General features: G+C 48.9%; 1 protein-coding gene across 4 annotated transcripts in view; it reads right to left on the bottom strand.

The window, feature by feature from the left end:
* The window catches only part of arhgap42b (Rho GTPase activating protein 42b), an 86,055-nt gene extending 72,160 nt beyond the window's left edge, over positions 1-13,895 (bottom strand). For all 4 annotated transcript variants that reach the window (XM_086163988.1, XM_086163989.1, XM_086163990.1 and 1 more), the window contains exon 1: positions 13,520-13,895. In XM_086163988.1, the coding sequence (XP_086020114.1) occupies positions 13,520-13,673 (154 nt within the window). In that variant the 5' untranslated portion in view covers positions 13,674-13,895. The remainder of the gene's footprint in view (positions 1-13,519) is intronic.
* Between the last annotated feature and the right edge of the window lie 2,379 nt (positions 13,896-16,274).

Below are 16,274 nucleotides of genomic sequence, written 5' to 3'. Positions count from 1 at the left end.
CCAAATACTTCCCCTGTGACACAGGTTCTAATAGTTAATAAATAAAAAGCCGTGGGAAAGAACGCGACTCGGTCTCCACGCAAGGGATCACGCGTCCCGATTTTCGGTTCCCTCGGCGCTCTGCAGAAACACCGCGGTTGCTAACGGACAGAATAATTGAAACATAAGCATCACAGAACCCGCCCGTCACTGCAGGATGCAGTTTAAGACCCCGCGAACGCGCCAGCAGGCTGTCAGGCCGCGCGACGCCTGACCATGATGAATTAGCCTTCAGGCGGACAAAGGAAAAGCTTAATTTCTGCAGTAATTAGTGTCACAAGAAAGTCATAACAAAGCCAATTTCGTTTCTGCTTTAGCTGTTATCAAGGCAAGAGGAATGAGTTCGGACGCGCTTTCAAGTATTTCAAACAGTATAAAAGACGAATATACGAAAATCAATTAAAGAAACTCACGGCGCACCCACACATGTATCCCGGCAAATTAAGCTTGAAACTTAGCGAAGCGCGTTTTGAGGCGTGGAGGGTAATTCCTAACGCGCCGTTCAAAGTTGAGAGCTCGGATTGTAAACGAGCGAAAACACAATGAAGCTCAGCCGCCGCCGCCGCCGCCAATTCCCGGCAGACGCCGCTCAGTACGATCCGCCCGGCTTCGCATGGGAAATAATAACTTTACATCCCAGTACAAAACTGGATTTGGCGTTGTAACAGCTGCGCGGGGGTGAATTCAAATTATATTAAAGCGGTAAATTTGTCTTCGTTATGCGGTTCGATTGGGTTTCTTAACCGTAGTAACTAGCCTTCCAATAGCCGCTCGATGTCTGAATCTGCACGAATCCGAGTAGTTTCTGCACTTTATCTATCCTGAGCCGATTTATAGCATTTCATACAGCAAGAATAAGCTAAGTTAGCTAGGAGATGTTCTATCCTTTTGGATCCCTTGCAGGGAAATTACAGTTCAACACTGTTGTCCTTGCTGGGCTCCTGTGCCTTGCTCACGTGCACTTCAGTAGTACTCTGTGGGTGAACCGCCAACCCCTTCCAACGGACGGAGCCGTTCCAGCCCCAAGTTAACGTTCGCTAACTGCCAAATGCTAACTATAATATCAATAGAACAGATTAAATCGATGCGACCGGTTATTAATTACTAGTACAGTACCCCAAATCAGTAATCAGGAGTTGCTCCACGTGGCTGGACTTGTATGCTTTTTGAACCGTTGCCGTTTCTCTTGGACAAACACCACGGTGAGATCACTCTGTTATGGTGTCCTAAAACAAGCTAGCTGGTACTCAAATGTAACATCCCACCGGGCCGGGCTGGACCTCCTGTCCATTGATCCGCCTTTAAATGACTATTCACCGCCGTAATACGAGTTGGACTTTCCGCCATCTGTGCGGGCGGATGATATTGGATTGTCTTGTTTTAATTTGCCACTGTGTGTCATAAATAGGCCATTCGAGCCGTGTCGCAACGAACCCAATCGAGCCCGGAGAACCGAGTCCGAGCCGCCGCCAATACCACGAATCCGCCCAAAGTACGTCGTAAATTGAGCCATTTTCCTCCAAAAGTGACACGGATATTTCTCTAAATTTTCAAATCAACAACCCGGCGCGACTCTACGCCTCGCTTCTCGCAGACACGGTCTGGAAATTCATTCATTGGCTCCCTTGTTATCAATACCGTTTATTCTGCACTCGCGGACAGGAAGTTAGTTGGTGTGGGTTTGGGGAAGGGAAAGGCCGAAAGTAAAAGAGTACGAAGATCCAGCCCTTCTTGTCATACAGAGACATACAACCGTTCACCCTCTACTTTACATGTCATGTAAACAACAATTCAAGAGGTAAAGAGACGGATTCAAGCAGGTTGGAATGGGTGGAGAAAAGTGTCAGGGGTACAAAGAGATAGGAGTCGATCAGCCAGAAGGAAAGGAAAAATGGAGGAGACATGGGTGAGATGCTCTAAAAACGATGACAATGGCCAAAAGAAAGGAAGCAGAGGCGGAGGTGGCAGAGATGAAGATGCTGAGGTTTTCATTGGGAGTGACCAGGGTGGATAGGGTCAGGAATGAGAAGGTCAGAGATGGTTGGCTCATGGACAGAGGAGGGACAGTGAATATATTGGTCGACGGATGCTTGAATTGGAGGTCTAGAGGTAGGTAGTTGGTGTAAGAGAGGAGGATCCAGAGATTAGGGTTAGATGGAGAAGGTTGATTCGCTCCTGCAACCCCTGAAGGGAAAAGCCCAAAGGAGAAAAAGAATTTGTCACAGGGGTGCAGGACATGTATGACTGAGACAAAGTGACATGAACTCTCCTCTGTTCATGTCCAAACCACGGTGACGATCTGGCTAAAAGGTTGCTAAAGGTGGAGCTGCCAGACAGGAGGTCTAGAGGAAGACCAGAGAGAAGATTTATGGATGTCGTGAGAGAAAATATGAAGTTAGTTGGCGTAAGAGAGGAGGATCCAGAGATTAGGGTTAGATGGAGAAGTTTGATTCGCTCTGGCAACCCCTGAAGGGAAAAGCCCAAAGGAGAAAAAGAATTTGTCACAGGGGTGCAGGACATGTATGACTGAGACAAAGTGACATGAACTCTCCTCTGTTCATGTCCAAACCACGGTGACGATCTGGCTAAAAGGTTGCTAAAGGTGGAGCTGCCAGACAGGAGGTCTAGAGGAAGACCAGAGAGAAGATTTATGGATGTAGTGAGAGAAAATATGAAGTTAGTTGGCGTAAGACAGGAGGATCCAGAGATTAGGGTTCGATGGAGAAGGTCGATTTGCTGTGGCGACCCCTGAAGGGAAAAGCCTAAAAGAGAAGATGAAGAAGACAAACAACAATACTCTTTCACCATCTCATTGGGCCATAAATGGACATTTATCCCATTTTTGGACTGAAAGCAATCCTTCTTAATTCGCCTCTGCGCTGCTTGTCCATTTGGAAATGTCGGCCTTTTATTTCTGCCGTAACCCCGTCCAAAGGCGAGGATCGGTCGGGCGACGGCGGCCAAAGCGGGGGTCTCATCTCGGGTTTTTCGAGGACAATCAAGATTCGATCCCGAAAGCGAAGCATTTTGACCGACAGAGCAACGACACGCCTCAGAGCAGACCTCGATCCGAAGTCCGACCCGTCGAGGGGGGAAGAAGGGGGAGCTTTTTAGGAATACGACGTCTTCAAAATCTGTTTTCTTCTTGTATTTCATTACCGTTACGCGACTTCAGATTCATCTGAGCGGCCGAGGCTGCGGCTATGGACGGCATAATCCTAGCTAGCGCGCGCCGTTTGGAATCCAGTAACACATACATGCACAAAGCAAATGCTGGCACACACCCACACGGTGCAGCAGAATGATGCCGGGCGTAACGCTATGTGAGGGAGGATGAGAAGGAGGGGGTGGTTATACAAACATGTTTACAGGACAGTTCCTGTAGCGCAGCTTTAGAAGCATCATCGGCCCCTCAGACAAACAAACACTCCAGATGTCAGGAAGCAGGAAAAAAAAAAAAAAAACCAACCTTCCTTTACGTGAAATCAACTCAGGAGACGCGTCTTTTCTTTTTTTTTTTTTTTCCCTTCTTTTGAATTATTATTTCCGTAAAACGTCAACGCCCCCCCTTCCCCCGCCGATGCAGACGTTTATTCGCATACGACAGTTGGAAAACAAGTAAAACGGCGCTTTCTTTTCCGCATTTGCTGCATGTTTTCCCTTCTAATAATATTCCCCGTGTGTGTCAACCCTTCATTACCGCTCGTATCCCGGGGAGGGTGTTTTCGCCGGAGCTGGCGAGCAGGCGTGGGCATGTGATGGCGGCAGACGCATACAGTCAGCGAACACAATAATGGCCTGTCTTCTACTTTTGGACCAAAATAAACCGGCCGCGTCGGCTCGAGGCGGCGAGAATTAACCCAATTAGTCACGTCGATCAATCTTATCGCCGTTTTCTCAAGCGACCGAAACCCGAAAACGGTGGGAATCCTTCAAGGGGAATCCAGCGGACCGTCATCCTGAACGGTCCGGGTCGACGCCGAACGTTTCGGTTCCTGCTGGAATCTAAACCGTTGATGCCTTCACGGGGTTGCCGGTATTTTCAGCGCCGACACGAACGTTTCTGCGAATCGCGAACAAAAATGCAAAGCAGGACTGGAGCGCCATAGAATATGGATGCAACTCGTGGAGCCTTCTGAAACACTCCTCTATGCGCTGGTGCCTCGAGGGGGAGGGGGGCGGGGCGGAGAAGGTATGCACACACACATACACACACACACATGTGTGTGTATGTGTGTGTCCTTTCAGGATTTTATGGTAATACAATAACAAAGCCCGAGCCAGCTTTTTTTTTTTTTTTAAAGAAAAGAAATCTCTAATTTGTTTTCAGGTTCCCATTCATCCGTCGCACAATGGCTACGTGACGGTGCGTTTGAGGACACGTTACACAAAAACGCTCCCTCGCCGGCTTTTCACCGAGTCCAAGGGTGAGAAATTCACGGAGGCCGTTCAGGGAGAGCGGCGCCCACCTGGCTACGTATCTGGATGACTGGCTGCTGCTGGCGCTGGCAGATAGGGAGGCGGCGATGCAAACCGGCGCAGAGCTGCTGGCAAACGTGTCCGGTCCCGGGGTTCAGCTTTGGAGAAGCGAAAAAAAAAAAAAAAAAAAATGGAAATGGAGTGGGATGACAATGAGATGGGGAAAAAAAAAAAAAAAAAAAAAAAAACGCACAAAGGTGGGGGATCAGGTCGTGACGGGGGAGGTGGTTTTTGCTAACAGATGGTCGTGGATTAACAAGACGTCTCCCTCGGAGCATCGGGGAATATTTAGCGGACACGGTGCAGTCAAAAAGATTTTTGACCTCTGACCTCCTTGGGGAGGATCCACCAAATAAAAAAAAAAAAAAAAAACAACTTTTCTTCTCTCTCTCGCTCTCTTTCACACGCACCGGCAACTTCCACCGTCAGGGTTGATCTCAGCAGGGAAAATTCCTGAATAAGCCGACGGTTTCTTTTGGCTAATTATTAATAGCATGAGGATAAAGCAGAGGAGCAGGGCGGGGGCTAGCGCGCTACCTGCTAGCAGGAACGCCGCTCTGTTTCTTCTATTTGTCCCGTCTTCACATGCGGTCCGATTGATGCCGTTTCCAACGCTCTACCGGCAGGGGGTGGTTGAAACCGAATCCCGACATCCGGGCGAAGCGCGGGGCTCCCTTCTGTTTGTTTTATTAAAACTTGAGACACCGGAATGAGCATACCCGCTAGCGAGATTTGTCGACATGGTACAAATTTCTCATCCGTCAGCTCCTGACATCTCACCGCATGTGTCGCGTTTCGTTCCACAATTTCCTGCACTGGAGAAACGGTTATGTTTGGTTTTACGTGACAAAAAAAAACAACAAAACAGACTACCGCCCCGATAGGCTACCTTTTGGCCCCATTTCATTTGCCATCGGAAACATCAGTATCCCTCTTGTCCACATGCCAGGCCAGTAGCTGTGGGTGAAATTTGGGATCCGCGACTTTCTGTCTCAACACAACAACAAGCGTGGGCACTACAGTTACTGCTTGGAGTCGTTTAGTAAATCGAAACTGCGCTGAAGAAGCATCGAAACATCAATAGAGTGAAGCGCAGTGGGAGCAGCAACTCTGGAGGCTGGTGTTGTTACGGTCGGTCAACCGACCCGATCTGCGGTGAAGGAACCGCAACTTTAGCGTTGCCTTAATCTTAGCCAGCGGTGCACAAAAGAAGTGCTGCATTTTTCCTCGTCTCCATGGAGACAAGCATTTTTGAATCATCCCACGGTGGAGTTTATGTACCGTTCCGCTCACAGGCCCCGCAAACTCCGCTCTTGTATCGACAGCCGGCAGATGCCCGACTGAAATTCGGTGAAAACGTCACGTAAACAAAGCCTCTTCGTAAGAGCGCAACTTTTTTCACCAGGTCCATCGCGACCAGACGGACGAAACTCAGGAACTTTGACAAACAGAATCCAGAAGCGTGCGTTTTCACAAGTATTTTGGTATCTTACCGCGTACCTTCCTTCAGAGTCTCCGACAGAACAGTCTGTTCGAACTCGCGCTTTATTTACCGTGTACTTTTCGGTTGCCAAACAGGGATCACCCATTGAACGACAACATCTCCAAACTTCAATGACGGTCCAGAGCATAAACAAAGTGAACTGAAAAAAACAGGTGGAACCTCAACTTTGGAGCAGGAAACTTCACACCGTTCCTGCTTGTCATGCAATCCCACGCCGGCTTTCCTCGGTTTCCGTTACGAAACGGTCAGCGCGCTTTCATTATAGAATTAATCCCTTCATTTCATTGTTAACAAACAGATCTCGAGACCACGGCGTCGCCCCTCCGGCCCGCCGGCGCTGCCTGAACAAACATACCAGCCGTCTCCGAGGCCTGTCGTTATTTGGCTCGTATTTTTTCCGTCTCCTAATCCCTGCTCACAGAGACGGGATGATTAGTCTTCTTGTGTATTCACTCGCCGGAAAGAAGGCCAGGTAAGTCAGAGCATGAGGGCAGAGACGATTCCTTGAATAAGAAGCTGGATTACTTGAATGCCTCCGGTCATTGTTATATACAGTATCGCTATTTCGACGGTGTTCGGTCCGGATTGTTCTTCCCGTTGGACGACGTGATGGCTTAAGCCGAAGTTACCTCATGCGGCGAAAGCTACTGAGGTTTGGAAGGATAGCTGAAGAGCAAAGGGAAGATGCGGCGCGATAGACGCAACAACAAGTGTCAAAAATACCGCGCTGCTACAAGACAATGTAGTAACACAGTACAGATTATTGTAAAATAGGATTAGCAATCCGCGAAAGCACATCCACCATGTTGCAAATTCTCAAGAAGCATCAGCAAACTGCGCGGTGGTAAACGGTCCGGGCTAATTTAGCGCTTTCACGGGACGGCGCTCACTCGTTCCTACAACTACGAGCAAGGCGCTAATGCTAACGGGGCCATCCGGGAGCCGGACCTTTGGAAGTGCAATCGAGGGGGAGGCGGCAAACGAACCACCGACCTTCTAAAAAGGGAGGGACGTCTGCTCCGTCAACTGAGCCACAGCCGAAACGTCACGGGTCTTTTTAATCCAATTACCCGTTCAATCATTAGGGTAATTACTCCAGGACAAAAATAAAGGACTGCTGCAGCCCTACGGCACATCGTGGAGTACGAAGAAATAGGTTTATATCCCATCCAGCTCATCGAGAAGCAGTGCCATCCATCCATCTCCCGCACGTTATGCTGGATTGGATGGCGGAGACCCAGACTTCCTTCTTCCTGGCCACTTCTTCCAGGGGAATCCTCCAATATTTCCCCTCGAGGGCCTCCTTTTCGGTGGGACGTGCCCGCCCGGAACACCTCAACATGGAGGCGTCCAGGAGGCATCCTGACGAGATGCCCCGAAGTCACCTCATCCGGCTTCTCTGGAGGGGCAGGACTTGTACTCTCACCACCCCCAGGCGGCTTCTAACCCCATCTCACCCTGAGCAGGAAACTCATTTCGGCCGCTTGTATCCATGATCTCATTCCTTGGGTCGCTACCCACGGCGCCTCGCCGAAGGAGAGGAAGGACCCGAAGGTTGACCGGTAAAGCGAGAACGTCACCTTTTCGCTCAGCTCTTTCTTTACCGTGACTAATAGCAGGACAGCAATATAACACTGCTTTTTTCTGTTGCTTAATTAATTACCTTTAACGGGTAAAAGCCTCTGTGCCCCAAGAGGAAGTTCAATGAGCATCCATTTAAAGGCCACTGAAGTGAAAGACCTCCATACGGAGTTTACTCTCCCTTCAAATGCTTCCTGTCCGCTCGGATCCGGCGCTCGGGAACAAATCGTCGTGTTGCACCGTTACTCCGGCAAGGAAGAGCAATTAAGAACAAATACCTACATCTCCTCCGACTGACCTGGATTTTTAAAAACACGTCGCCAGATTTCCGGATTAAATGAGGGTACCTGCTCCGAAGAAGCCTTGGGGGAAATTAGCGAACGAGGTGTTTCCTCCGCACGGCGAGGCCTGAGGTAACGTAGAGGAACATCTGAAGCACGAGTCAAACTCAAGGCCCGTTGGCCAAATGTGGCCCGCAAGAACGTCTTAAAAGGTCTGATTGTCTTGAAATAAATGTGTGTGTGTGTGTGCGCGTGGGGTTAACAGACAGGCTTTATTTTGTTCTACTTCGTTGCTGATATCAAAATTTGAGAAACAGGGACTCTACTTGTGTCATTTTGTTTGAACTTGAAATGACACCGGAAACATAAAATAAAAAGAAACTAGCATTCAAATTCTTGCCGTTCTCACCGGGACTCCCATAAATCACGGTTACAAACTCCAGGATCTTCATGATGGATGTTTCCTGCCCGGCTGTGTGGCCCATTGTGCGTCGGCCAGGCTCGGGGTTCCCACGGCGGGCCGGAGCCGGCGCTCGGTCTTCGGGATCAGAACGCCAGTTGTGCAGTTAGCGGTTAGCGAGAAGATCATTGGTCAGAGTCCCCAGTTCTCTTTGTGTCTTCTTGGGGTTCCTCAGGGTTCTCCGGTTCTGAACATGCAGAAGGTTCACTGGAGACCCCACGTTACCCAGAATGTTTCTATCTGACGGGTGAACGGTTGTCTTGATTTGTCACGTGACAAACTCAAGGCCGGCGGGCCAAATGTGGCCTGCCGCCTCACTATTAAGCTGATGTGACCCACGGTGAAAACGAGTTTGACACCCCTGCTCTAAAGCCTCGTTCCTGCTCGGGTAAAAACAAATACGTCCCTTTCACGCCTCGTCAAACACCACTGCCCTCACACTTCCCGCGCCGGCTTCACATTGCCAGGGCTGTTAAGCAAAGCATCCAAGTAGAATTTGCGTCTGATTTCTGTTTCAGATTTCATGAACAAAGAAACCGACCGCGGAGGAGTTGGTGCTAATGTACAGTCCACCGACGGACGGGGTCTTCTCAGGTGGTTGCACTTGAGCATACTTGCCCCGTGTGACTGCCGGTGGTACTTTTGCAGTCGGCGAGGCTTCCACCCGAAATATACGAAGGAAATGAATGCAGAAGACGGACCGAAGGCGGGTTTAACAACGAGAACGGATGAGTTCTCAAAGATGGTACCGCGACGAACGAGTCACCAAGAAGTACCGCTGTTCTCAGAGATGGTACCGCAAAAGACCAGGTCCATCTAAGGTCCTGCAGTCACGTCACTTTTGATCTTCTTCTTCTTCTTTCGGCTTTTCCTGTCAGGTGTCGCCACAGCGAGTCAACTTTCTCCATCTAACCCTATTCTTTGGATCCTCCTCTCTCATACCAACTACCTTCATATCCTCTCTCACTATGTCCATAAACCTTCTCATTGGTCTTCCTCCAGACCTCCTGCCTGGCGGCTCCACCTTCAGGAACCTTCTACCCAGATCTTCACCAGGGTTTGGACATGAACAAAGAAATGTTCATGTCCAAACCAGCTCAGTCATCACTTTGTCTTGGCCATACATGTCCTGCACCCCTGTGACAAATTCTTCTTTTCCTTTGGTGGTCTTTTCCCTTCAGGTGTCGCCACAGCGAGTCAACTTTCTCCATCTAACCCTATTCTCTGGATCCTCCTCTCTCACACCAACTACCTTCATATCTTCTCTCACGACATCCATAACTCTTCTCTTTGGTCTTCCTCCAGACCTCCTGCCTGGCAGCTCCAATTCCAGCATCTGTCTACCAATATATTCTCTATCCCTTCTCTGTCCATGACCCAACCATCTCAGTCTGGCTTCTCTGACCTTCTCTCCAAAACATCCAACATTTGCTGTTCCTCTGATAGACTCATTCCTGATCCTCTCCATCCTGGTCACTCCCAAAGAGAACCTCAACATCTTCATCTCTGCAACCTCTAGTTCTGCCTGCTGTCTTTTGGTCATCGTAACAGTTTCTAGTCCAAACATCATCGCTGGTCTCACCACTGTCTTGTACACCTTTCCTTTTATTCTGGCCGATAGTCTCCTATCTCATAGTACCCCTGGTAACGTCACTTTTGATAGCGGCTACTAAAAGGGTCGTAAACCTCTTTGTCTTTGCAGAGTTAAAGACGGTCAATAATTTACTTCCGTCCTCTTAGCAACCCCCGTCCCGGTACTTTCCACGGCCTCAGACTGAAACCGGACACTCCAGGTACCGAAGAAAGACAAAGGAAGACCCGTCCAGCTTCCTGCCCGACAGCCGAGGTTGACCGAGATTTTGAAACGCCAGCGGACATCAAAAGGCCGAGGCTGCGCTTTTCCCCCCTGCAAACTTGGAAAAGCTCACCCGCCGCTTCCTTATTTTGAATTTGGAGCGAAGCCACGTCCCGGCCGAAGTCTTGTTTGGTATCGAAGCGCCTCCCGCCCCCACCTGCCCGTGACCGGACGTCTCGGCCGACGTTCTTTCCCGCCGATTCACCCTTCAGCCGCCCTCAGAAGCACCGGGCAGCTTGGACTCGGGCTCCCCGTCCCCCTTTTTCGGTGTACTTTTCACGATACGTGACGTTTCCAGCCGTCACACACGCGCCTACACACATCAACCGGGCGCACTTATGAATTATAAATCGTGTAATTTCGTCCTGCTGGAAATGTTGATTGACATTCTACTTAAATTACCTCTACTGACTGGAAAAAAAAAAAAGAGTGATGCTTTCCAGAGTGAGACTTGACAGGGGCTGTAAAGAGTGAGCCGGGGTGGGGAGGAAGGGGGATTATTTATTTTTATGCTGAGTAATGGGTGAAGGGCGGCGGCGGCGGCGGCGGGTTGTGTTGGTGGGGGCGCACACTACAGAGGCTTTCCCATCCCGACCGGGCTACTTTCCATTTTTATTAAGCCTATATTTCTAATCTCTCCGTTCCGCAGACACACTGAGCAGACCAAAACTGCCGTCCCTCCCGGGGGCGGCAGAACAGGAAGTCCGCTTTATCAGCGACGGCGGAATTCGAGATCGAGCTCGGAATTTCAGAGGACAATGACCCCGGGGGGGCGAAGGGCCGGGCGGGGAAGGATCTTTCGCCCCGTCGTTTTTCTTAAATCCTTCCTTTCCACCTTCGTTCGCTGTTTTTCGTTTCTACCCCGACCGGTTGAGGCAGAAGGCCTTTTCGTCGCTTCACTAAAACGCTTGAAGTGTCATCGGTAAAACCGGAAACAGAGCACCCTCCTGCGCGGGAGATGTGGTGGAAATCCCGAGGTTTCGACGACCCGGACGACCCCGTGACCTTCGGGAGAGTCTGCGGAGGCTCTCGGTCGTCCGTTTCACGGTGAATTCTTCTTCTTGCGACTTCATTTAAAGACGTTTCACGGACAATGAGTGAACTGGAAGAAGTTTGTTGTTCCCTGAAGGTCGATTTCCCGAACGAGAGGCTTCTTCGGTTCTGAAGAACCGTCGTCAAGAAGACGACAAGGTGATTTCGACATGAATGAGAATCGACCTTCGGGTGACAATAAACTTCCCCGAGCATCCGTTCAGTCGTTGTCCGCGCTGCTGACCCTGCTGGTGGGGTCGGAGGAGCCTTTTCCAGCTGGCGCCGGGCGAGAAGAACGGTTCATCCTAAGAATCCAGGCAAATGCATATCTGAAATTTGGGGTTTTAATTCTTGGATATTAGTTGTTTTTATGGAAGGCTTGCTTTAGCATACTTAGCTCTGTGTTTGTAGCCAAAAAGCTAACATAGATCGTACTCTTTGCCAACCGACAACACAAAAGACAAACCATTTTTTCCCCCCATCTTTCTTGAATCGGCCTTCCATCCGCATCGACTTTCCTGAACATTTGGGGATCATTTGTATTCCTCAATTCCTCTTGTTGAAACCCGCATTAATGTGGATTCAGTGCGATCTAACGGCGAGATGCCGTCACTTTGCGGGTCACGTGATCGGCATGAATTGTGGGAAATGTAGTTTATAGTCAATGCACACCTTTGACTATTTTAAAACAAATATCCAACTTGGGGACTCTGACCAACCCCCTCCCTTTTTGAGCGCTAACCGCTGCGATGCTAATCCAGCTCGATGCTAATCCCAAAAACCTTTCGGTCGAAGGCGTGCGAGGAGTGTGCGCCGTGCACGCTCACGAGCACGAATCACAACTGGCGATCTGATCCCGAAGACCGAGCGTCGGCTCCGGACGGCGTGGGAACCCCGAGCCTGGCCGACGCACAATGGGCCACACAGCCGAGCAGGAAACATCCATCATGAAGATCCTGGGGTTTGTAACAGTGACTTTTGCGAGACCCGGTGAGAACGGCAAGGATTTGAATGCTATTTTCTTTTTATTTTATGTTTCTGGTGTCATTTCAAATTCAAACAAAATGACACAAGTATGAAATCACAGAGTCCCTGATTCCCAAATATTGATATCAGCAACTATGTAGAACAAAACAAAAGCCTGTCAGTGACCCCCCCCTCCCGCACACACACACACACACACACACACACACACACACACACACACACACACACACACACACACACACACACACACACACGGGGTCGGGTGCCCTTTGCTCTGGACTCAGTTTAGACATTCTTCTATCTTTAGGTCTCAGAACAGGGTGATCTCACTCAAAATGTTGTTGTTTTAGTGGAGGGTGTGCATGTGTGTGTGTGTGTGTGTGAAGACAAGTCTCTGCATGCAGCACTGACTTGAGAGGAGATGGGCTGAGACATCCTGCAACTACAGCTCCGCACAATAAACTCCCCAGCTCGTCTGCAACGTCTTAATAGGTTTCCAATGGAATTGGGCGGTTGCTGAACAAACCGGGATTAATGATTCGAATCTTCGTACCGAGTCGCGAATCTCGACTCCGAGGTCACCGATCATCTGGAATCCTATGAGCCCTCCTCTGGTGGTGCGCGCAGGGCGAAACACCAAGAAAATGCTCACTCAGATGATTGTTATATATTATAGGCAACCATATCAGGTTAATGATTCGAATCTTTGTACTGAGTCACAAATCACCACTCCGATGCAACCATTCATCCACAACCCTCCCACAAAGCCAAACCCACCAGAAACAATGTGGACTCAGATAATTTTATATATAAAAACATTTTCAACCTAGCTTATCTTTATCACATTTTGCATTTTTCCTCAGTTTGGTCTAAATTTGCTGCTTTCTTACGAGTTTCCGATGCATTCATTCATTTATTTTCTATACCTTTAACTGTACACTCGGGGTCGTGGGTTTGCAGGAGCGGACAGACATTCAAGCATTTACTATTCTGGACAATTTTGGAAGTCCAAAGAACCTCCTGCGTGTCTTTGGATTGCGTGAGGAACCCCACGAGGAGAACACGGGAGAGTCCACACTCACAGCCCCCCCCCCGTGTTTACATTTTTATCTCACTTATGCATCCGACATGTTACAAATTTCACACATTTTGCAGGTTCTGTCGGTCTTTTCGCCTCCATTTAATTCATTTCTAACCGTTTCGCATTTTGCACCACCGGTCCAGAAACCCGCGCGGTTCTCCGGGCGGCTTCTACTGCAGACACACGCACACCCGTGCTCGTACGAGGCCGCGCTACTCACTCCTGAGCGCCGCGATCAGCAGGTTCCCGTCCTTGATCAGCTCCTTGATGAACTTGTTGGTCCTCTCCAGCTCGAATTCGTGGATCTTCAGACGCTCCCTGAACACCGGACTGTCCACGAAAGAGTCGCTGAATTCCAGAGTGGGGAGTCCCATCGTGGCGCCGTGGGTTTCCCTCCGCAGTTTGGCCCCCCGACAATAAAAGTGCTTCCACGGAGGAGTGTTTTCACAACTTCAAAAAAAAAGAAAAAAAAAAAAGTAGTCCCTCTCTGTCACTTCCGCTGCATCTTTCGGGCAAAAAAGTCTGGAGAACAAAAAAAAAAAAAAGTTGCGGTCGTCTGACGCCTGCTGGTTTAGTTTGGGAGAGTTTTTGCGGGGGTTGGGCCCTCCACGCACATGCACACGCACACCGTCTTAAACTCAGTTAATTCTAGCGATAAAGGGGAGGTGGGTGGAGGTGTGCTTTCTGCAGGGGCGCGACGAGAAGGACTACATTTCCCATGAGTATGAAGAAGAGAAGAACTACAAAAAACAAGAAGTCTTTTCTTGGGCATTTTTTTATGCCAACCTGCAAAAACTCATTTCACACACACACACATGCTCGTTTCTTCAACCTAATTTCTTATAAATAGAACAGATAAAACAAGAACTAGATGTATTTTTAAACATTTGAAACATGTCCTTTCTATCTTTCAATCAAATCTGCATAGAACACCTGCGGGCATGTTTATTTTCCTGTGACTTTTGCAGGCTCTTGTTGTGCACCGCTGAAAAAATGATAATAATATTAGAATTTCCTTATTAAATACTTTCTTCTTTACGTCGTCAAATGTGCTGACAGCAAAATCATGCAAAAATGATCAATGGAAATCAAATGTATGAACCCACGGAGGTCTAGATTTGGAGTCACACTCAAAATAAAAGGGGAAAAATACATGTAATGTCCTTAAAACAAGTCAAAATGACAAGATAAGGTAAAATAAAATAAAGGTTATTCATCCCTATGGAGAAAATTCTTTTGTCACAGCAGCGTTACAGTTATAGAATGAATAAATATGACTATAAATATACATACAGAGACAATTAGAAGAAAGCAAAATACATCCACAAATAAATAGACGGCAAAGAGAACAACAATAACAAGAATAAGGATGGAAGAAATAAAATAAAAACGGCAAAAGTGAAAATAGACGAGCGAAACGACAGCGACAAGGAGAGGAACTTCAACAGAGCGACAATAGCAAAGACAAAAAAATAAAGAAAAATAAGCCGAATGCGAATGAGCTGCTCACAGATGCATCGTCTCTCAATCGCGTGCACGCATCCTGAGACGTGCACTACATGCACGATGCAGGCATTAATGTCACACGTGCACGATTAGGGGAGATTCGATCCGATTCCGGGACGCTTTTTTTATGTGCAAATAAAAATATAGAACAAACGTACAAGATCATTTTACCTGCTTTTCTGCTTCGTAGTGGAAAACGTGTGTGTGTGTGTGTGTGTGTGTGTGAGACGCGGCAGGTAGGTGGGCTTCGTCACACACACACACACACACACACACACACACACGAGTTTTTCGGTGAGGTTGCATCCTCAATATCGATGACGCGGTGACCTTTAACCCCTCACCCTGACGTCCGGCACAATCGGCGTCACCTGGCCTTGCAGTACATGGACCTCCTCTCTGGCGGGACACACACACACACACACACACACCATCCAGGTGAAGAGGGTGGGATGAAGGGGAACGTCAACACCTCCCGTCATGACACAACGGCCGCCAGGCGGTTCATTCTCACCCGGCGAGAGGTTTCAGCGCTTATTATGGACGAGTCAAATCCGATTTTTGACCTCAAACCCGGAGCCGCCAGATTCACACTTGAAGTAATGAATCTTGGGTGAGGCGTGTGATGGCGGCGGCGGCGGCGGCGGTGGCGTTGGGAGGTCGCGAGGGGGGAAGGGGAAGGGGAGGGGGTTCATTCCTTTGGAAACCGAGATCTCGACCGGCGTCCGCAGAGAACAGGCGATAATGACATCGCACGCTAAATGAGAACCTTCTTGTCGGCGTGGAGCGCTGAGAAGGTCTCGGGTTGCTCCTGCTGACGTTTCACAGGCCGTCGGCGGAAAGGAAGCGCTTTCCCTCAAATCGCCGCTCCTAAAAACGTGCCGAACGCCTCCTAATAAGACCCGGGTTCGGACTGCGGGGGCGGCGGGGAGATAAATCATCCCGGGCGAAATAACCTTCATTTGCGGCTTGTCTCGGCCGCGCCGCGGTTTCCGGGAGCCGGTTAAGGTCACCCGACGTCAGCGTAATAACACGCCGCCGCCGTTATCGCGGCGGATCGTGCCACCTGTGCACGGGAGGACCGAAAATACCGGTCATCTCACACCCGCTCACATCGGAAGACGACTTATTATGTTTTAGTTGCAGCCCGGGCTCAGGCTGAGATCATGCAGGGTCACTATTTACAGACGCTTCTCCTTCACAAACCAGCCAGGTTGTCCTGTTTAGTTAGTTAGCGCTCACTAAGTCAACTTGTCGTTCACGCCGATGTTTATTTATTTGTGGTTGTCTTTTGCTGTATTTTAATCGTCTCTATTTATATTTAAACCCTTGTTTATTCAAACTGTCATCGTTGTGCTGCTGTGACAAAGAATTTCCCAAATGAATTATGCCTTTCTTTAATTTTCACCAACTAGGTTTTATGTACATGGAACAAAATGAAATTTACAATTTAAATATTGACATTTTTT

Source organism: Fistularia commersonii, chromosome 18 (assembly GCF_037954325.1).
Source record: "Fistularia commersonii isolate RoL2024-O1a breed Wild chromosome 18, RoL_Fcom_v1.0, whole genome shotgun sequence".
NCBI lineage: Eukaryota > Metazoa > Chordata > Actinopteri > Syngnathiformes > Fistulariidae > Fistularia > Fistularia commersonii.
The sequence above is the reverse complement of the archived record's forward strand: the minus strand, read 5'-3'. Positions and strand labels throughout refer to the sequence as shown.